Source organism: Bombina bombina, chromosome 6 (assembly GCF_027579735.1).
Source record: "Bombina bombina isolate aBomBom1 chromosome 6, aBomBom1.pri, whole genome shotgun sequence".
In the NCBI taxonomy this organism is placed as follows: domain Eukaryota; kingdom Metazoa; phylum Chordata; class Amphibia; order Anura; family Bombinatoridae; genus Bombina; species Bombina bombina.
In genome coordinates this window covers 362599142-362622217 of record NC_069504.1, presented here as the reverse complement: position 1 = coordinate 362622217, position 23076 = coordinate 362599142, and the positions used below count along the sequence as shown (strand labels likewise).

Here is a 23076-nt window from a genome sequence, read left to right as displayed (position 1 = left end):
TGCTTCAAGTTTAAAGTTTGAAATTTTAAAGCAAGTAAATTACTTAATATCAAAAGACCCAACAGGGAGCATAGTAAAGCTTTTCACATTTTTACATCTTATCAATACAATTGAGCATACATACTTTATCTATGCACTTAGTTATATGGGTCATTCAAATTGATACCTGTTTTTTTCCTCAGTCTCAATCCTCTTGGGACCATTTTGTTGTCTAGGTTTCTCTTCAAACTACTTATTACCCATTTCAGTTAAAGTTGTTTGATAAGATTTTGTTTATGTGTTTTTTAATCTTGAAATATATTTAATGCTGTATCAATTACAGCATTGCTAGATATTTCCAAGGCAAAAGTTTCAGCAAGATGATTTTAATAAGTGGAAAACTTTACTATGCTCCATTTTGGGCCTTTTGACATTAAGTAATTTACTTGCTTTACAATGAAGCAGGTAATAAGTGCATAGATAAAGCATGTATGCTGTAATGTATTGACAAGACCTGTTTGCAAAAGTTTGCTATTGCTTTTAGTGCTGCATATTAGGTGACGCTTATTGTAATTAATGTTAAGCTTTTCGAATTATTATTTAAACTTGGGCCATTCTCAAGCACTAAAACTGTATATAAACAATAAACAATCTGTTTACATGCTGTGGTGATTTTTAAGGTCAAACCCCTGTTACTATGAAGAGAGACTTATTCAACCCTGTACTGTTACAGTTTGCAATATGTTGTGGATACAATGTACACCATCCCAATGGAACTTTAACAATTTTGCTGGCTATGTGTGCTACATCACATGACTAGTATTTATATCAAACTGCAATATTCTTACCGGTAACATTTATAAAGGGATCCCTGATATAGGCTAAGATGAATTGCTTTGTTTTTATTGCCCTAATAAATATTACTTGATTTATTTTAATTTGAGTGTGATGTATACACTGGTTTGTTCTAGAAAGAGAGGTGTCAGAATTTTGTATTTGGCTGAAAATGGGGGGAGGCAGGATTAGGTTTATTTAGTTTTCTCTTAGAATGTAATTATTTAAACTTCCTGCACCAGGACCACCACAATTAACTATATAGTGGTGCCCTGTCCCTAGCCGCTAAAATCCTTACTAGCTGGTTATAGATTAAATAAATAAATAAATATATATATATATATATATATATATATATACATATTATTATTATTATCATTTATTTGTATAGCGCTGCCAAATTCCGTAGCGCTGGGTACAATGATAGGGGTATACAATGACAACATTTTTTATAATAATACAAAACATAAAACTAAACAAATCTGGTACAGGAGGAAGAGGGCCCTGCTCCGGAGAGCTCCCAGCCTACATATCTATATCTATACATTTTGTTTTAAATATATATATATATATACGTACATGTATATATATATATATATATATATATATATATATATATATATAGATATGAAACAATATACCAGCTTTACTGAATGTAATCAATGCTGAGCCCAGATGCAAAGAGTGAGTAATTCCATCCGGTGCAAGGAGGTACAAAAATTATTGTATGGAAAAATAAAGAAAAAAATGAAACAGCTGTACCTTTAACCAGCACTTGCTCATTTCGCAAATTTAAAGTTTAGATGGCTTTGACACAGAAGACAGACTCAGAGACTCAATGCAAGAAAACATCAAAACCCTTTATTAACTTAAACTAAAAAACAAAACATGGCACCAAACAAAAAACAAAAATAAACATATACCGTATATACCTTCCTCAATAATGAGGACAATGGACCTGTAATGAAAAAGCCTCTATAAACAGATAAAAGTCCTGTAAAGGCAGCTGCCAAGATATGTCAGTAGCGGAAAGATGAGTTAGTAGCAGTTCAAAGCCAAACATCAGTAGTTAGTTGCAAAAGCAAGCCTTGATTAGTGCTTAGAGATTTGAAACAGTCCCCAGTTTGAAAGAATGGAGAGTCTTTTGTTCCGATAGCAAAATCTTGCTAAGAAGTATTGTTTTATTTTTTGGAAAGTATTTTATTTTTCGCACATATGTTTGTGTTTTTGCGTGGACAGTGATATGTTAGAAAATTAATCCTTTCACTGCCGACAATTTCAGAGGAAAAACTTTTTTAGCATTTTTGCTATCACTCAGATTAAACAGAAATAGACCCTTTGGCATCTATTTATCAAGCCGTCAACCGCAAATACGCTGGAATTCCGCAGCGTATTTGTGGCGAGCCTGATTCCCCCAGATAGCATGTATTTTTGCTGCAAGTTTGAAAATGAATTGTTAAACTCTTGCTAGACTTGCCAAGCTTCAAAAGTTTGCTGTACAATTGTTGCAAGTCTTTATTGAAAGTCTCTGGAATAGACTTGCTTTGTAAATTTGCAGCAAGTATGTCACAATTGTGTATAGCATTTGTTTGTTTTTTCTGTAAAAATTGCAAATATATTGCAAAACTCTTGCTAGACTTGCCAAGCTTCAAAAGTTTGCTGCACATTTGTTACAAGTCTGTGTAGAAAGTCTTCAGAATAGACTTGCGTTGTAAATTTTCTGAAAGTTTACCACAATTGTGTATAGCATGTGGGTTTGTTTCTGTTAAATTTGCAAAGGAATTGCTAAACTCTTGCTAGACCTGCCAAGCTTCAAAAGTTTGAAGCACATTTGTTGCAAGTCTGCCTAAAAAGTCTTTAGAATAGATTTGCTTAACAAATTAGCTGCAAATTTTATGCCAGATTACAAGTTGCAAAGCCCTTTTGGGCACACAGATAAGACCATTAATTTTGCAAGTTGAAAGTAAATGCGAACGCGAGAGTGCAATCACGATTTAGGTTTTTTGGGTTAATGTGACTTCAGAGCTCTGGTTAACTGGTACACACTCGACTAAATAGTTGCCAAAAACATATGTAACAGTACAGTTACATTCAAATTGACACTGTCTGATAGAAATTATTGCATAAAAATATTGCATTGCAAAGTTAAAAGAGTGCAAAAATATGAAAACAAACATGCCAGCTGTTATATTTTGTTCTTGTTCAAAATAAGGCTCCATTAAAGCCTAGGGGGAATACGATCCTATGCTCTCAAATTCGCAAAGCCTTTTTTTCTGCACAAGGATGCGAAAACGAGAGAGCAAAATTGTTACTTCCAACCTGTAATAAGTGCACAACTGGGTGCACAATAGTAAAAAATTGAGTGCAGATAACATGCTCGCAGGAGTGCAAAATTGTGCTCCACTCTTAGGGGCATATATATCAAGCTCCGTTGCTCTATAACTTGTCCGTCTGCTCCATAACTTGTCCGTCTGGTCTGAGGCTGCAGACAGAAATCAACCCGATCGAATATGATTGGGTTGATTGACACCCCCTGCTAGCGGCCAATTTGCAGGGGGCGGCATTGCACCAGCAATGATAAATGCAGACAGCGTATGCTGTCGGCATTTATTGATGTGTGGCGGACATGATACGCTACTTCATATTATGTCCGCTCGCATATTGATACATATGTCCCTTAATCTTGCCCTTTATGTTTCCCCTACATAATTTTAATTTTGGTATCTAAAAATTCACTATTCCTTGATTTTACATATTTATTGATTTGAAGATACTTTTCATTGATTATACTTACATTGAAGTCATACCGTGGAAGTAATAATTTCTTTGACTCATCTTTTTATACTAGCTATGTCACTTTTAGCACCTTTAGGAATTATTTTAACATATATTAAAATATATTATGTAAGATAATATATAATGAAACTGAATTTTCTATTTACCTTTTGAAAAGCTGCAAACTAAATATTTATTATGTAACAAAGGGCCATAATCCTCATTCTGAATTAGAAACTAAAATATATTCAAGGGAATCATTGTCAATATTTTTTTCTGAATTTCTTCTATCTCTATGCTGGCAGGTTTTTTTATCATCCGATAAGACAACTCTGTTTAACAATATTGCTTTCACTTTAATAAAACACATCGTAATAAAAGGTCACTTCTCTTTTTGACTCATCTGGACTCCAGTCCAGTCTGGACTATTATAGTCAGGGATCAGGGTGGGGAGCAGACACCTATGCATGCAAATGCACTGAATTTGTCAAGTTTGTGCGAGTGAAGATCTAGGGGTCGATTTATCAACACCCATATGCATCTGTTTCCGCGCGAGCCTTTGGGGTCGCTGGAAACAGGAGTTAAGAAGTAGTGGTCTTATGACCGCTGCTCCTTAACTCATCTGCCACCTCTACGATTGGGATGCGATCGGGATGATTGACACCCCCTGCTAGCGGCCGCAAATGTGCAGGGGGTGGCATTGCACAAGCATTTCACTATAAATGCTTGTGCAATGATAAATGCCGACAGCGTATGCTGTCAGCATTTATTGATGTGCAGCGGACATGATCTGCTACAGCGGATCATGTCCGCCCGCACATTAGTCAATCGCCCCCCTAGCGCAAACTGTTAGGGTTTTTTAAAAAATGTGCACCAAATACAACATAAGTACATTAAAATAAAGTGTTTCACCCATATATACACTACCTAATAAAATGATTAATTGAAATATTACTATAATTTTTTTTATAAGGGTTAAAAGGTATATGGTATATGAAAAGGTGCTTTAACTTACTTCAGCTATAACGCTGTAGGTCTTACACAGTGTTGGGTTAGTGCGCAAACAATAAGTATTTTTTTAAAAGCGCGCTCTATTGAAAACTATATGGAGAAGAAGTTAACAGGATCATAATATTCAGTGTCCTGAAGTTAGCATGCATCAGGTTTTACTCATGTTCAAATGATTTACTTTCAACATGTAATACAAGCGCTAACTTGCCCGTGTTAAAAGTTTACTTTCAGCTGTGTTTACAAGCAAACAAAATAAATATTTAATGCACCACTTGTAATCTGGCCCAATATGTGGTAGCAAGGTAAATTGTCTGTAATCACCATCCTTACAATAATAAATAGAAAAAGTAGTAATCTTGTTGTCTTAGCCCACCATCCATCAGTTGTACAATATATACATTTATCATTTCACCTACACCCATTTATTCTGTTTGCCTATATCTTACAAAAGCATTAAAGCAATAAAACCTAAAAAAAATTTTTCATGATTGAGAAAGAGGATACAATTTTAATTTTTTTTTCCAAATTTTCTTCTATGATCTATTTTGCTTTATTATCTTGGTATCCTTTGTTGAAAAAAATCAATCATTACTGGGAGCTAGTTAACACATTGGGTGAGCCAATTACATGAGGCATAGTTGTGCACCCACCAATCAGCAGCTTCTGAGCCTACCTAGGTGTGCATTTCAACAAGGAATACCAAGAGAACAAAACAAATTAGATAAAATAAGTAAATTGGAAAGTTCTTTTTAAATTGCATGCTATATCTGAATCATGAAAGAAAAAAATGGGTTTCATGTCCCTTTAAACTGGAGTCATATCAGGGCATCCATCCCCACCCATTAGAGATTAGACAACCAGGAATCACTGATCTTTAATAAACATTATATAAAACAAATGGGCATCATAAAATGTGCTGTTCCCCTAGTGGTGTTGACCGAATAACCTGGGCTGTAACCCTGTGTACCCATTTCACAAACTATTATTATTATTATTATTATTATTCTGAGAGTTAAAATTGTGCACTTCAAAAGTATTTTTTATTTTTAAGTTCCCCATGTGCTTTTAAGATGGGATGATGAGCCACAATCAGCACTGCTAGGCACATTTTTGTACATATCGACACAAGAGAAAAATGAAAAAAACTATGGGACACACAATATAAGTGTTTGTAGAAAAGGCAGGAGACCTTGTCTGCGTTTACACAGTAATACATTATAATAAGTACTAAAAGCCAATTAGTATATTTAAAAAATTAAATAAAAAACACTTTTTTTGTGGGGAAAAATCATTACTGCAAAGTCCAAATCAAATATTACACTGGTAATCAACTTTAGTATCTGCAAGTCGCTTCTACCTAATGTTCAATGCTTCTCCTCACCACCCCATATAATTTGGACTTTCTGACAAATAGCTGCAGCACATTTAACAAGCTGAATCAATATGTATAGGCTGTGGACTAATTCTCATGGTTCAGAAATCTCCCATTCAAAATGCTCAGTCTCTTGTAATGGGCAAAGCATGTGAGTTACTTGTTGGTGAAAAAGAAATCCGGATCTGCATAATCGCTACTATTGCTTGCTGTTCTGCGTAAAGTGATGAGCGCTGTGTATGTGCAGTCATAATACTCATAAACAGGTAGAAAAGAGCAGGGCACACACTTAAGGGGTATGTAAATAGCCTTCAGTGACAGGCTTTGCATAATGGTCTTCAGAGAGGGATAGTACAGGAGTCAGCTTTCAATTCAAATTCTCGTGAAATATATTAAAAAGGTGAGGATTCATGATGGAAACATATCTTTTTAATATTAATGAAATAATCCTTTCCACCAACATTTTATTTTGCTATCTGCCCCTTAAAATATTGAAAACTTGGTTATTAAAGGGACAGCTGCTGTTATCTTAGTGCCCTGGAGCAACATACTAAGGCTTCTATTTTCAGCCAAAAGTTTCTATGTGCACACATCTGAAGAGACAGCTGAAATGGGAGGGTTAAAGATTTTATTCGGCATCACAGGAGAAGCTTTCAAGAAGTGAAAAAAAGAAATGAAAACACATGTAGCAAGAAAATTAGATTAATAAACAAACAATGACATCTACTAAACAAAGGTAGGTAAACCTATTACTAAAAATTATCATTTACTGTGCCTTTTGTGAGAACTTTTACTGTGAGCATGCATGCAAAGTATACTTAAAGGTACAGTCTAGTCAAAACTAGATAATAAAAAATGCACTTTTAAACAACTTTCCCATTAACTTTTATCATCAAATTAGTTCAATTGGTATTCTCTGTTGAAAGCTAAACCTAGGTAGACTCATATGCTAATTTCTAAACCACTGAACCGCCTCTTATCTCAGTGCATTTTGACAGTTTTTTACAGTTAGACACTGCTAGTTCATGTGTGTCATATAGATAGCATTGTGCTAACTCCTGTGTAGTTATTTATGAGTCAGTGCTGATTGGCTAAAATACAAGTCTGTCAAAAGAACTGAAATAAGGGGGCAGTCTACAGAGGCTTGGATACAAGGTAATCACAGAGGTAAAAAGTATATTAATATAACTGAGATAAGGGGCAGTCTGCAGAGGCTTAGATACAAGGTAATCACAGAGGTAAAAAAGTATATTAATATAACTGTGTTGGTTGTGCAAAACTGGGGAATGGGTAATAAAGGGATTATCTATCTTTTAAAACAATACAAATTCTGGAGTAGTTTGTCCCTTTAAGTACACAAAAAACAGTGTACATGTGAAGCATACTTAAGTACACTGCATGTGCTCAGAGCTGATATTGCATGTATTGCATGGGAAATGACTCAGCATGTGTCATGTACACAACCGCTGGCTCTCTTCGCAGATACACTTTTTAAAATTAGAGTTTTTATGCTCCTATTAGGAAAGGTAAATTTAAACAGTGATATATTTTTTGTAGAGCATTTTTGCCAATGCATGTGTATTGGAAAAATTATTCTATTCAAAATAGAAATGCAATGTTGCACATTTTGCTGGAATGTCCCTTTAAGATGGCTAACTTGTATTTTAAATTCTGACTCTAAAGCTAAATAATACATAGTTTTATAGTGAGGCATTGTATATTTGTTGTGTTCTGGAATAAATTAAATTAAAAGTTCATGTGTCACCCATACTACTAGCTTTTAGCTACAGTTTACATTAGACTGTGTTTAGTATATAATATTGTGTGCAATGTGGTCTTACCACCACAGAGGGCGCTGCAGCATTTGACTGCACTCACTGTCTCACTACCATGAACTTTCTGTGTGCTGCAGACAAGCCATGTTCAATCAGGTAAGATCAACCATTAGATTAGATATATATATATATATATATATATATATATATAAAAAAAAAGAATCTCATTTGCTGCACACACACATGTTGTGTATGATTTGTTTAGCAGCATTAGTAAGCCACCTGCTACTGCATTACACAGAACATACAAACACAACTATCTCACTAGCTCTGCACACATGTGTAACATATAATTATACACTAATGATTTGTTTAGCAGCATTAGTAAGCCACCTGCTACTGCATTACACAGAACATACAAACTAGATTTAAATGTTAAAGGTATAATCCAAATACAATTGAAATGTGCATCTTTAGTTTTCTGTTTGAAAATTAGCATTTTTGTAATATACAGACATTAGAAAACTTTTTTAGAATCTATCACTGTTTTATTAGAGAGATTTTACTGTTAAGTGTATGTAATATACAGACATTAGCAAACAAACTGCATCTGCGTGTGACTTTCTCATATAATGGTGTAGCAGTACTAGAAGGGTGGGAGCTTTATTTTATGAATTGCTTTGATGCTGTTCAGAAGCCTGGCAGGGGTTAATATTTTGTGTTGTTTTTGGTGTGGGTTACAGTATTTGTGCAGTTTAAAATAACTATGTCCTGCTATGTAGATTCTGAAGGGTTAAAGTGTCAGTAAACTTTAAAAATAATGTTATATAATTCTGCACATAGTGCAGAATTATATAACATTATATTAGCCAAACATTTATAAAACCTAATATTCCCTATTAATTTAACAGGAGCGAGCTGCACTTAGTCTTATGGCACGGTCGGGCCTGGCTGTGACTATACAAATATATACAGACCCGCTCAGCAGAGAGCAGAGAGCGGGTCTGTGAAACAGCGTTTTTTTAAAAAAAAAATTAAAAGGGAATATTAGGTTTTATAAATGTTTGGCTAATATAATGTTATATAATTCTGCACTATGTGCAGAATTATATAACATTATTTTTAAAGTTTACTGTCCCTTTAATAATGTAACCCTTGCTTGTTTAATTTGGCCCTACATTGAAAAAGTGTTATTCGTATGCAAGTGAGCTGTTAGGATGTTTTATTTAACATGCATTAAAAAATACAGTAAATATTTTAAGGTAATTAGTGATTTTAATCTAATTTTCTTGCTGCAAATGTTTTAATTTACTTTTTGAAATGATTCTACTGTGATGCCTATCAAAATCTTTAACGTAAATTAAAAGACTTGCAGCAAGAAACTGAGATTAAATCCCTATTCCCTAAAAAATAATCCTTGTTAACAGTCCCTTTAATATCAGTTGCCAATTATTTTGATCTAGGGCAGTGGTTTTCAAACCTGTCCCCAGGCCTCCCCAATAGGCCAGATTTTCTGGATTACCTTGGATGAGAGCAGGTAAATAACCATCAGCCAGATTACGAGTTTTGCGTTATGAGCGGCTTGCTACTAACTTGCAAGTTATTTCCACCGCTCACCTTTAATAGCCCTGCTATTACAGGTTTGCAAAAACCCAGCCGTTAGCAGGTAATATGGCAGCGTTGAGCTCCATACCGCACACAAATACCAGTGCTGCTTTGAGCTGGTTTTACGTGCTCGTGCACGATTTCCCCAGAGACATCAATGGGGAGAGCCGACTAAAAAAAAAGCCTAACACCTGCAATAAAGGTGCGTAAAGCTCCGTAACGCAGCCCCATTGATTCCTATGGGGAAAGAAAATTTATGTTTACACCTAACACCCTAACATAAACCCTGAGTCTAAACACCCCTAATCGTTTGCCCCCGACATCGCCGACACCTACATTACAATTTTTAACCCCTAATCTGCCGCCCCCAATGTTGCTGCCACCTACCTACACTTATTAACCCCTAATCTGCTGTCCCCAATGTCACAGCCACCTACATAAATTTAATAAACCCTAATCTGCCGCCCCCAACGTCGCCGCCACCTACATAAATGTATTAACTCCTAATCTGCCATCCCCAACGTCGCCACCACTATACTAAAGTTATTAACCCCTAAACCTCTGGCCTCCCACATCACTAATACTAAATAAATATATTAACCCCTAAACCTAAGTCTAACCCTAACATCCCTAACTTTAATATAATTAAAATAAATCTAAATAAAAATTACTATCATTAACTAAATAATACCTATTTAAAACTAAATACCTATAAAATAAACCCTAAGATTGCTACAATATAACTAATAGTTACATTGTAGCTAGCTTAGGCTTTATTTTTATTTAACAGCTAAGTTTGTATTTATTTTAACTAGGTAGACTAGTTAGTAAATAGTTATTAACTATTTACTATCTAGTTAAAATAAATAAAAAAATTACCTGTAAAATAAAACTTAACCTGCCTCACACTAACACCTAACATTACACTAAAATTAAATAAATTGCATTAATTAAATACAATTAACTAAATAACAAAAAAAATAAACACTAAATTACACAAAATAAAAAATAAATAATCAAATATTTAAACTGATTACACCTAATCTAATAGCCCTATCAAAATAAAAAAGCCCCCCCCCCAAATAAAAAACCCCTAGCCTAAACTAAACTGCCAATAGCCCTTAAAAGGGCCTTTTGCGAGACATTGCCCCAAATAAATCAGTTCTTTTACCTGTAATAAAAAAATAAAATACAAGCAACTTCTATGGAAGTCCCATTGAAAAATGACTTTTTGAAAGGTGTTGTAGTTACGTTGCGTGATGGCCAAAAAAGTGTGCGGTACAGCTGTACTTACAAGACTCGTAATAGCAGCGGTAGTGAAAAAGCAGCATTATACTCATAACGCAAAACTCGTAATCTAGCCAAAAGTCTAATAAAAAATTATTTAAAAAAAATATTGCACAAAAAACCTTTTAAGGGTTCAAAAGATATGAGATCTCGGGTGCTAGAAAAAAAAGGCAGGCAAACGGCTTTGACATTGAGACACATACATTGCTAAAGATGTTTTTGTATATATATATATATATATATATATATATATATATATATATATATATAAATATGTATATATGTATACATATATATTATTGTATGTATATGTGTATATATGTATTTACAGTCATATATACACATATAAAAAATTAAAGTGACAGGCCTCAAATTTCCTGCAAGGCTATTGGCTAAGAGGTGGAAACGTCACCTCAGTCAAATACCGTTCTGCCGTAGGTTGCCTTAGCAGCTCAGTGCGGCGAACGCTGCAAACAAAAAAAGGAGCTTTCAGCATGAAGTATTTTATACTTAATGAATGAAAGTCCCCTTTATTTGTTCCAATGGTAAATCCTAGCATTTCACAAACGCTAGGATTTACCATCACTTTAATATATATGTACACACATATAGACATATATGCTTTAAAGGGGCATAACACACATTGAGATCACAATATAAAATGTTTAGTTATGCAACTTTGCAATATAATTTTTGTTTTGCACCATTTACTGTAATTTAAAGGGGCATGAAACCCAAGGTTTTTCTGTCTTTCATGATTCAGTATAGAGCATGAGATTTTAACCCTTTGAGTGCTAAGCACTTTCCCACCTTGGTGCTAAGCTTTTTTAGTTGTTGTTTTTTTGTTTTATATATATATATATTTTTTTTAACTTTTTTTTTTCCAGATTGGAAAGGTTAGACGATTACCTTTCCAACGGTGGGTCTTGGGGGTCTGTAGCTGCTTAGATACCTGAGATACAGGTTTCTAAGCAGCATGCCCCCTGTTTCTATATTTAACATTGTTAATGTTAAATAAAGTTGCGCGGTAATGTAATCAAGTCATTGCGCGTGACATCACCGTGCATAACGCGAAGCCCAGGCGATGCCTGTCACTATGCAGGCCTGATCGCCGGGGTGGGAGCCCCTAGATCTCCCTCAAGGTGGGAGAGTGCTAGCGACGGCTCTGAGCCGTCGTTAGCACCAGAGTGGGAAACCCTGTGACAGCTCAGAGCCGTTGTTAGAACTCAAGGGGTTAAACAATTTCTCTTTTTCATGACACGATGAGTCCACAGATGATCTTAATTACTAATGGGATATTCACCTCCTGGTCAGCAGGAGGCGGCAAAGAGCACCACAGCAAAGCTGTTAAATAGCTCCTCCCTTCACTCCCACTCCAGTCATTCTCTTTGCCTACGTTAGTGCTAGGAAGTGGTAAAGTGAGTTGTTAGATAAAATTCTTCAATCAAGAGTTTATTATTTTTAAAGTAGTGCAAGATTGTGCTGCTTTGTCCTAGAGTGTAGCCGTAGTCCATATCAGTCTCTTCAGTAGAGCAGTGGTGGCTTTAGAGCAATGGGAACTTGTGGGACATAATTCTCACTGCGCCTCCCATGTATTTCATGCTGCCCTATCTCCTATAGCCTGAGGTAAATTTACTCAGACTTTTATTTCTCCACAGGTCGATGTGAGGGATAGGACCTCTCAAGCCTTTGAGCTGCCTTGCTGTCAGGCAGATACGAGGTAAGTGCTGCTTTTTTATTCTGGGGCCAAGGAAACAAAGCATCTCAGAGATAAAGGTGTGAACATTTATTGGAAAAATGAACATATAAGGCTCATACAGGAAGGGGCGCTTTATGTTTGGGGACAGCCATATCTGCAGGCACTGGGGCTGGGAGTAAAGCTTTTTCATTTGCTCTGGTGGTTTGTGTCTCCCGGCAGCTTTACTTAGAAAACAGGCCGATCGGAATATGAGGTGCATAAAGTAATGCCCACGATGGGCTTCAGTTCAGTAGCATGTCACTAGAAACGCATGGTTTCCAGTAAAGCAGGCGTTTCTAGCATTATCCGTTAGTGCTATTCTTATTGCTGAAGTCCAGATCATTCGTGCACTACAAGAAAAGGGACATTGACTCCTGTTTAGCAGTCAGGTAGGCACCCCAGCAGGGTTACTGAGGTGTAAAGGTGTCTGTAGTGTTCAAATTGTGAACTGATGCTAGGACGCCAGATTCGCACCACTTTACCCTCAGTGGGTGTCTTCAAGCCGCCTGGCCCTGTTCCTCGGGACAAAGTCCCTAGGAGGGATGAAAAGGCCAAAAAGGGTTATCGTTTCTTCTACAACAGGAGACATTCTGTCAGGCCCTTACAGGAACTGAATGCGGGGCAAAGTGTCAGAATTAAACTGGATGATGAGAAGAAATGGAAGACGCCTGCTACGGTAATTGGACGCTCTCCAGAACCAAGGTCTTATACAGTCCTTACTGATGGAGGGACGGTTACATGCCGTAACCGAAGACATCTTCAGTCTGTACCTGAGAGTCTGGAACTGGATGCCTTAGTACCACCGCCGGTGGGATCCCCTGTTCTAAGAGAGGTGCCTTCCCCTCAGCAAGATCACAGCGGGCATATATCTTTGCTTCCAGCGGACTCTTATTCACCATCTTCTGTATCAGAGGACAGTTCATGCAAAGTTACATCAAGCGGAAGAGTGGTGAAACTTCCGGCCTGATATAGGGACTGACTTTAGCTAGAACAGTGACCGGAAGTATGGGCAGAATAATCCCATGGTCACTGTGGACTAGGGTAGTCTACCCCGATGTCCAAGTCAGGATGTAATTTATGTGTTTATATTTTCTGAACCTATTTGTTTATATATTGTTCAAAAAAAAAATGTTGTTGTATACTCTGTTCGTATACCTTATTATTTGTTATATTCAAATGTATGCTTCGCCTTTGAAAAAGGGGAAGATGTGATGAGAGCAGGATGTGATGTCACTAGTTTGGGGTGGGCCTTAGGTCCGGTAGTCTGTGTCGCAGTTAGTTAGTGAAATCAACCTAAATAGATGTATGTTTCCATGCTCTGTAATAAAATAGAGTTGTACCATCATTGCTGTGTCCTGCATGTGTCCTGCATCTCATGACATTTTCTATTACAGAAACATGTCAAAGGGTCTATAAAGACATTACTGACCATGAAATGAGAAGATGTATAGGAGATTGCTTCACCAATCCCACACAAGAATTGTTTGTGGTCACAGGTAAGCAGTTACGTTTTTTTCTTGTTTAAATCACACCACTGAGTCATTTCTTTTTAAGTTGTTTTTTGTTTTTTTTGTTTATACAACATGCTTATATGGATGTGATACAGCAGGGGAGTGTTTTATTCACTTCCCTGATCCTCCCATGATCACAAATAGAGCAGCCATGTTGGAGTTTTCTCTGTGCTTGGATAGAGCTGACCCTTTGAAAGGAATGTTCCATTTTGATAGGGGTGCTTCTTTGTGACAGGATTTTATTGCGCTATCAACTAATATCAATTAAAATGTTAATGAATTATAAATCTTGTCTAAAAAGAAGCATTCTTCAAACAAAGGAATGCTCCTGTCATAAGAATAATAAATGAAACTCCCTTTACAATTTTCAGTGCTTCAGCAACATGCAACTTAAGATAAAACAATATATATTTATTTAAAAGGGCATATTAGTAAAAAAAATACATGCTCTAATTTGTTTTAATTCATTTTAAGACCATCAACCCTTCACTAACCCTCAAAGGGGTTAAACACACAGTAGAAGTACCGCTTGGAACCACAGAGCACTGCTGATCCTGAGCGGAAGTGCTGCTGATCCAATCATGAGCGCTAGTCATTTAACTAGTATTTCACCTTGAGATGGTAATATAAAATGATAAACTGTGTGTGTGTGTGTGTATATGTGTGTGTATATGTGTGTGTATATATATATATATATATATATATATATATATATATATACTTTCATTATTTATTTTGTCCCCTTTTCCTGTAATTCTATTCTGAAATTGTGAGCTTTTCAGCTCCTGTTAGAAATGGAAGTGCAGAACACTGTTATATTCCACACAGCCATTGGCTGCACACTATAGTGACAAATTTATAACTGTCCCTAATTGGCCACAGCAGATAATGTAACCTAAGTTACAATATGGCAGCTCCCATTGTTTTATAGAAACTAAAACTTTACACTTAGTTTGTTAAAGGGACACTGAACCCAAATGTTTTCTTTCATTATTTAGATAGAGCATGTAATTGTAAGCAACTTTCTAATTTACTTCTATTATCAATTTTCTTCATTCTCTTTCAATCTTTATTTGAAAAGAAGGCATCTCAGCTAAGGAGCCAGCAAATTGTGGGTTCAGAACCATGGGCAGCACTTGTTTAAAGGTGCTGTCCAATCAGCAAGGTCAACCCAGGTTATTCACCTAAAATGGGCCGGCATCTAAACTTACATTCTTGCTTTTCAAATAAACATAACAAGAAAATGAAGACAATTTGATAATAGGAGTAAATTAGAAAGTTGCTTAAAATTGCATGCTCTATCTGAATTACAAAATATTTTTTTTGGCTACAGTGTCCCTTTAATGTTTAAACACCAAATAAATCTTTAAAAAATACATCTACATGTTATTCACAGACTAACCTTTTCTTTCAATGCTTCATTCTATCTAGCATTTAATTAGGGCTAGATTACAAGTGGAGCGCTAATTTATTGCGCGCCCGCAAGTGGGCAAATGTGCCCTTTTGCAGGCACGCAATAAATAACCAGCCATTAAAAGTGTCTGGTTATTGCTACTATATGCTTGTGGTAGCAACTAGCGCTTATAAAATTAACCAGAGATCAGATCTCTGGTCAATTTTATAAATATCCCCCAAATGCCCCCAAAATACAGTGTAGTGTATTTTATAAAAAAAAAAAAAATTGTATTATTTTTATGTTTTAATAAAATAATTGCACTAGGTAGTATTTTGGGGGTAAAGTTGGTCGGAGTTGGGTGTTATATTTGCGGCATCGCTGAGCTACTTACCCCCTTTGCTGCACTTAGATTCTGAGCTTGCGTAACTTTACACTTTAGTTAATATTAGCGGGCGCTGGTATTACTCAATGGAGCACTAATATTGCTTGCACGCATGCAATATTTAGCACTTCACTTGTAATCTGGCTCTTAGTGTTTAATGTCCCTTTAAATAAGCAAGCACCTCACACAGCATGGGAGTATCACAGAAGTAAATAGAATACTGTCTTACTAAATGCTACTCTGCTATAAAATTTTCCTTTGGAAACCACCGCTCCCGGAGCCCACCGTAGCTAAATAAAGTGTTTAACCCCTAAACCGCCGCTCCTGGAGCCCACCGCCACCTACATTATACTTATTAACCCATAATCTGCCCCCCCTACACTGCCGACGCCTACATTATATTTATTAACCCCTAATATGCTGCCCCGACACCGCCGACACCTACATTATACTTATTAACCCCTAATCTTCCACCCCACACCGCCGCCACCTACATTATACTTATTAACCCCTAATCTGCCCCATCCTACACCGCCGCCACTTACCTACATTTATTAACCCCTAATCTGCCGCCCCCAACGTCGCCACCACAATATTAAATTTATTAACACCTAAACCTAAGTCTATCCCTAACCCTAACGCCCCCTAACTTAAATATAATTTAAATAAATCTAAATAAATAGTTCTATCATTAAATAAATTATTCCTATTTAAAACTAAATACTATTCTAACTAGCTAAAATAAATACAAAGTTACCTGTAAAATAAATATAAATCCTAAAATAGCTACAATATAATTATTAATTACATTGTAGTTATCTTAGGGTTTATTTTACAGGTAAGTATTTAGTTTTAAATAGGAATAATGAATTTAATGATAGTGTAGTGTTAGGTGTAATTGTAACTTTGGTTAGGATTTATTTTACAGGTAAATTTGTCTTTATTTTAACTAGGTAGCTATTAAATAGTTAATAACTATTTAATAGCTATTGTACCTACTTAAAATAAATTGAAATTTGCCTGTACAATAAAAATAAATCCTAAAATAGCTACAATATAATTATTAGTTATATTGTAGCTATATTAGGGTTTATTTTAAAGGTAAGTATTTAGTTTTAAATAGGATTAATTTAGTTAATAAGAATAATATTTATTTAGATGTATTTAATTAATATTTAAGTTAGGTGGGTGTTAGACTTAGGTTTAGGGGTTAACATATTTATTATAATTGTGGCGGTGTAGGGGGGGCAGGATAGGGGTTAATAAATGTATTATAGGTGGCGGCGGTGTAGGGGGGCAGGATAGGGGTTAATAGGTATTATGTAGGTGGCGGCAGGGTCCTGGAGTGGCGGTTTAGGGGTTAACATATTTATTATAGTTGCGGCGGGGTCCGGGAGCGGCGATTTAGGGGGGAATAACTTTATTTAGTTGCGGCAGTGTAGGGGGCGGCAGATTAGTGGTTAATATGTATTATGTAGGTTGCGGCGGGGTCTGGGAGCGGCGGTTTAGGGGGTAATAAATGTATTTAGTTGCGGCGGTGTAGGGGGGGCAGATTAGGGGTGTTTAGACTCAGGGTACATGTTAGGGTGTTAGGTGCAGACATTTCCCATAGGAATCAATGGGATGTCAGGCAGCAGCGTACATGAGCTTTCGCTATGGTCAGACTCGAATTGATTCCTATGGGATCCGCCGCCTCCAGGGCGGCGGATTGAAAACCAGGTACGCTGGGCCGGAAAAGTGCCGAGCGTACCTGCTAGTCATTTGATAACTAGCATAAGTAGTCAGATTGTGCCGAACTTGCGTTCGGAACATCTGGAGTGACATAAGAATCGATCTGTGTCGGACTGAGTCCGGCGGATCGAAGCTTACATCACTATATTCTACTTTTGCCTGGCAGCAGGGCATGATAACTAAGGCGAATCAGCCTCGCCACAAATACGCTGCGGAATTCCAGCGTATTTGAGGTTGACGGCTTGATAACTAGTGGCCAATATATCAAGAGAATAAAATGTTTCTCTAACACTGTGATGTTTTCATACAGTAACCAAAAAAATAACACATCATAAACTTTTAGCAAATTAAAATAAAACAACTTATTTAGAATACTACATCAGTCAATTATTCAATTTGTATGTGCATATTTTTTTACCTAAAGAATCACATTTAAATTAACTTTCAGATACACACAACTATTATTAGCTGTTGTTTATTTTACGATATTCAGAAAATTTTTAAAGGCTATATATAACCTGTTGAAAAAACATAGAGAAGGATAGAGCAAGGGTATATTAAAACGTATTTTATTGGCAAACTTTAAAAAGCCAAACATGAGCTGGAGGCGGCAACAGAAAACAAACGGTGTGTGAGTGTGACACCAGTGGCTTACATGTTTCGGCACTCAGCCGTAATCATAGCCTAAGGTGTCACAGATGTGAATGGATTAAAAAGGTAATGTTACATTCTGATAGGTTAAGACCTAAAATCAAAAAAACACCCATCACAGCTACATAAATGTGTTAACCTATTATACCAGATATAGCAATTAGTACACTTGTGCAAAAATAACAGACAGGAAGGTGCCATAATATGTATAAATGAAAGTTTGAACTGAGATATAATATCATAATAAGATCACTAAATGTATAATAATGTACAGAGAAATGAGCACAATAGTACATTTGTAATAATAAAGGACAGGAATTCGCAACTGTAGAATAGAAAACTGAAATAACCAGCGATATGCAAATATATAAAAACATGTGTAAGCATCTAAACATGTAAATATATATAATTATATGTAAATCATGAATGAGCAGAATATAAATGGGGTAGTGTTATACAAAATGTGTGGTAATTGAAAACCACACAAGGTATAAATAAAACCAAGTTAAAGAATACAGTTTTAAGGAGTACATTAAAGAATTTTAATGAATATTAGACCCGGTGTATAGTATACCTGTGTATGTCAAAAGAGTGGTAAGCTTGAGATTCACTCCCAAAAGTTCATCAGATCATACTTAGAATTTAAACCTAATGGGAGTCTAGTTTTCAGTGGACTTCACGTTTAGCTAGGATGTTCTCCAGATTATCCCCCCTTTTGGGGACCCTAGCTTTCTCTATAGCTACCCATCTGAAGGAATTTAAGCTACAGTTATGTTTAGTGGCAAAGTGTTGAACCAGGGGCGTGGTAGATGTGCCCCTGGTAACCGTTGAGAAATGTTCCCTGATACGGGAATTAATATCCCTAGAGGTTAATCCTATGTACTGAATGTTACATTTTGTGCATAAGATCAAATATATCACATCTGTACTTTTACAATTTAGGCAGGACTTAATCGGGTACGTCTGACCAGTGACTGACGATGTAAAATCTGTAGATACTAGTGCATAATCACAAGGTTTACATTTACGATGGCCACATTTAAACATGCCTAAATGCTGAAGCCAAGAGCTAGTTAGGCCCTGTATCTGTTTAAGTTGTGTGGGGGCCAGAATCAAAGCAAGTGTAGGGCATTTCTTATATGAACACCTAATACCTTGTTTAACAGTATCCACAAGTTTATCATCTGCAGCCAAAAGAGGAAAATGTTTCTTGATAATACTACAGATTTGTGGGTATTGGACACAGAAGGTCATTACAAAATGAACCCCTTTAAAACTGTCGGCATTACCCAGGGACTTATCCTCTAATAGCAGTTCCCTCAAGGTTATCCACTTTCTTTCTAGCTTCTGTGACTGTGTGCATATTTTTTTCTTTGAGTCTATTTTCTAGCAACTTAGCATCCTGCACGTAATCCATTGATCTGCTGCAGTTTCTTTCGAGCCTGACAAACTGTCCTTTCACCACTGCGTATGAAGTATTTTTGGGGTGAAAGCTGGAAGCGTGCAGGAGGGTGTTGCCAGAAATAGGCTTGTGATATACCTTGGTATGAATAGACCCTTCGACATCTCCTGTAAGGCATAAATCCAGATAATTAATGCAAGTGGAGTCTGAAGTGTGTGTAAATATCAGATTAAGATTGTTACAATTAATCCTGTCCATGAAATGGACAATATCTGAATGGGAACCAGACCAAATCAAAAGAAGATCATCTATATATCTTTTGTAAAAACATATATAGGACCTGAAGGGGTTACTGTCTCCAAAAATGCTGTCAAATTCCCATTTTCCTAAATAAAAGTTAGCATATGAGGGGGCATATTTAGCCCCCATAACAGTACCACTTTTTTGACATAGTAACACCCCTCAAACGAGAAAAAAATATGCGTTAGAAGGAATTCCAGGACATGTAGAGTGTATGTCTGGAAGTCGGTGGTATAATCTGTGTCCTGAGAAAAAATTCCACTGCCTCAATACCTTTTGGGTGGGGGATAGTGGAATATAAAGAGACAACGTCCACCGAAATCCAGCTGTAATGGGATTCCCACTTAAGATCAGCTAGGAGTTTGAGTATATGTTTTGAGTCTCTCATGTATGACCAAAGGTTGTAAGATGGCATCCAACCATTGGGAGAGGTGTTCCAATAGTGAGTCAATGCCGCTTACTATAGGACGCCCTTTCACATCTACTTGGGACTTGTGGACTTTTGGGAAAAGGTGGAACATAGGAATTTTTGGATGCGTAACATTAAGAAAAGACGCAGTATTTTCGTCAAGAAATCCATGTTCAACATCGTCATCCAAAATATCCACAAGTATTCTTCTATAGTCATTTGTAGGGTTTCTATCAAGAATTGAATAGTCACAGGGGTTATTTAATTGTCATAAAGCTTCAGATGTTTAGTCTGTTCTATTCATAACAACAATAGTGCCCCCTTTGTCTGCGGGGCGTATGACCAGATTATCATTCTGTTGTAGGGACCTAAGAGCTTGAAGTTGTCTTTTGGGTAGATTATGTGGTGAGTTGTCTGAATTCTCTTTCAGAATTTGAAGGTCAGCTTCAACTCGAGAATAGAATGTCTCAACAACAGGACCCCTGCTATGAATAGGATAGAAACAGGATTTATTTTTGAAGGAGGTATCACTGCTCACAAGACCCAGAACAATTTCAGTTTTCATGGCCAAATTCTGAAGTGAAATCATATCACAGGCTTCTGCAAAGGTCTTGGTCTCGGGTGTGGGAACAGTGGAATCACCTACAATCTCAACAGGAGATGATGGTATATCAGAATAATGTTTTCTGAGAGTTATGTTACGAATGAATCTGTTAATATCTATCATAGTTTGAAATAGGTCAAATTGGGTAGTGGGTGCAAAACCCAGACCTAGACCTAATAGATCGATCTGATGCTTGGTCAATGTTACTGATGACAGATTGATAGCATTATTCATTTGTATTTTGTCTGGGTTCGATTGGCTCTCAACTGATACCTCTCCTGATTGGCTGAATTGGTTGTGTATGTCCCCCTACCCCCTGTGGTGGCTGACCCAATGAAAAAAACTGATCTAATATCGACTGTTCTTGTGTGGTAGTATTCTCTATCTGAATACCAGTTGGTGCAATAGATGTGCCAGACGGAATGTATTTTGAAATTGTATTAGAAGAATGATTCTTGTCTTTGGGTCTCGCCCCTGTTTGTGATTGTGTAGGGACCGTCACAGGAGGGATAGATGTATTTTTCAAAATACCTGATTGTAAATTAGACGTTGTGTTGGTATGAGTGATTGTACTTGTATTATCCTCTGTACCAGAGGTATATTCATCAGGGGATCTATTAGTTTCACTGTCTGAAAATGTGACTTGTTTGGACTGTCTGTTTCTATTTTTGCGATTCCCTCTGCGGTTTTTAGACTGCGGTAAACTACGTCTGTAATCTGAGCGTTGTTTTCTGTTCCAAATGTAAACAGAATTTTTAAGGTAATCGCTTTTGTCTCTTATAAATTTGATGTGTTTGTTTTCCATGATTACCTGTTTACCATGGGCTAAAGACTCCTGCAGTATGTTGTCAAATTTAGGGAAATCAGGGTCAGTACTGCATGTATTTAATTCTATCTGGAGACTGTCAATTTCTGCCTTGATTTCATTAAGGTGTTGTGTTCTATACTGTATTAGTAATAACATTAGTTGCAGTGAGCACTCTGACAGGACGTTGTTCCATGCATCAACAAAGTCTTTGTCAGTGACATCAACCTCAAAGGTGGGAAATTTGTATATTCTTAATCCTCTGGGGATCATTTTAGCTTTTATATATGATTGGAATGTCCAAATGTCCCATTGTGCCTTTGTTTCTTTAAAAAGTAAAGTCTCCATCGAATCAAATAAAGTGCTTAATGACAGTGTTCCTTTGTCATCAGAAAATATTTTTCGCAGTCCATTCCAGGATTGGTGCGTGCTATTGCTGGCATAAGGGGAAAAAAGTGTTGTTGCACTGTGACCTCCATGTTTAAGTTCAAAAAGGTGTATGATATATAAACAAGATACAAATAAGTATCACAAAAGCTACTCAATGAAAGTCCCTAAGTTAGATATGCAACTGGCAAATAGGAGGTACCAGGTATCACCAGTAATACCCAAGTAAATGACAAGAAGAAAATAGTTGGTAGTGACTCCTATGGAGCGCAGGTAAACATGTGCAGCATAACAGCTTTCAAAGCTGTTCCCGGGACTTAGGATCACAAAACCCACTCACCCCTTCTGATGCTGTACTGGAAATGCCGGAACATGCTCATCTGCCGTCGGCAGATATCAGCACACTAACCCACTAACAGTCTCCCGGTTAGTGTGCTGATATCCTCCGTTATGCTGCACATGTTTACCTGCGCTCCATAGGAGTCACTACCAACTATTTTCTTCTTGTTATATATAACCTGTGTCATGTAACTTTGAGCAATCTTGTGTGAGTCATAAAACACATGCAATTTTATGTAACACTTTAATTACATGACGTCAAAGCTTCAAGAATGAGATCAATTAGACATTGGACCAAAGCACTTCAGTCTCTAAGACATAGTTTAACAACACCAGATCTCCCTTCCTGAGCTACTGAACCGCCCAAGAAGGGAGGGGGGGGCAGGGTAATGAGGGGGGGGGCAGCTACACAACAGAAAAAATATTTTTATTATTATTAAATAAAATAAAAAATCCACCAGTACCTAAGATTGTGGATCTAGTTAGAGGGGATGGGTTAGAGAGCTTTTTGGGAAGGATCAGGGAGGTGGGAAGGTAAGGGGGTAATCCTATACTGATTAAAAGAATAATTAAAAAAAAAAACGTCTAAAACTGCATACTGGCAGACTGTCTGCCAGTATTTAAGATGGGGTGACCATAAGGGGGGGGGTTAGGGAGGGAAGAGAGCTTTTTAAGAGGCATCAGGGAGGGATCAGGAGGTGGGAATTGTCAGGTGGGAGGCTAATCTCTACACTAAAGCTAAAATTAACCTTACACGCTACCTAATTAAAGGGATACTGAACC

At 36.7% G+C, this 23076-nt stretch overlaps 1 protein-coding gene across 1 annotated transcript in view; it reads right to left on the bottom strand.

The window, feature by feature from the left end:
* Nucleotides 1-20137, bottom strand: part of CDHR2 (cadherin related family member 2) — a 254823-nt gene extending 234686 nt beyond the window's left edge. The window contains exon 1 of the mRNA XM_053719262.1: nucleotides 20023-20137. Coding sequence (XP_053575237.1) covers nucleotides 20023-20137 — 115 coding nt within the window. The remainder of the gene's footprint in view (nucleotides 1-20022) is intronic.
* Nucleotides 20138-23076: the final 2939 nt, after the last annotated feature.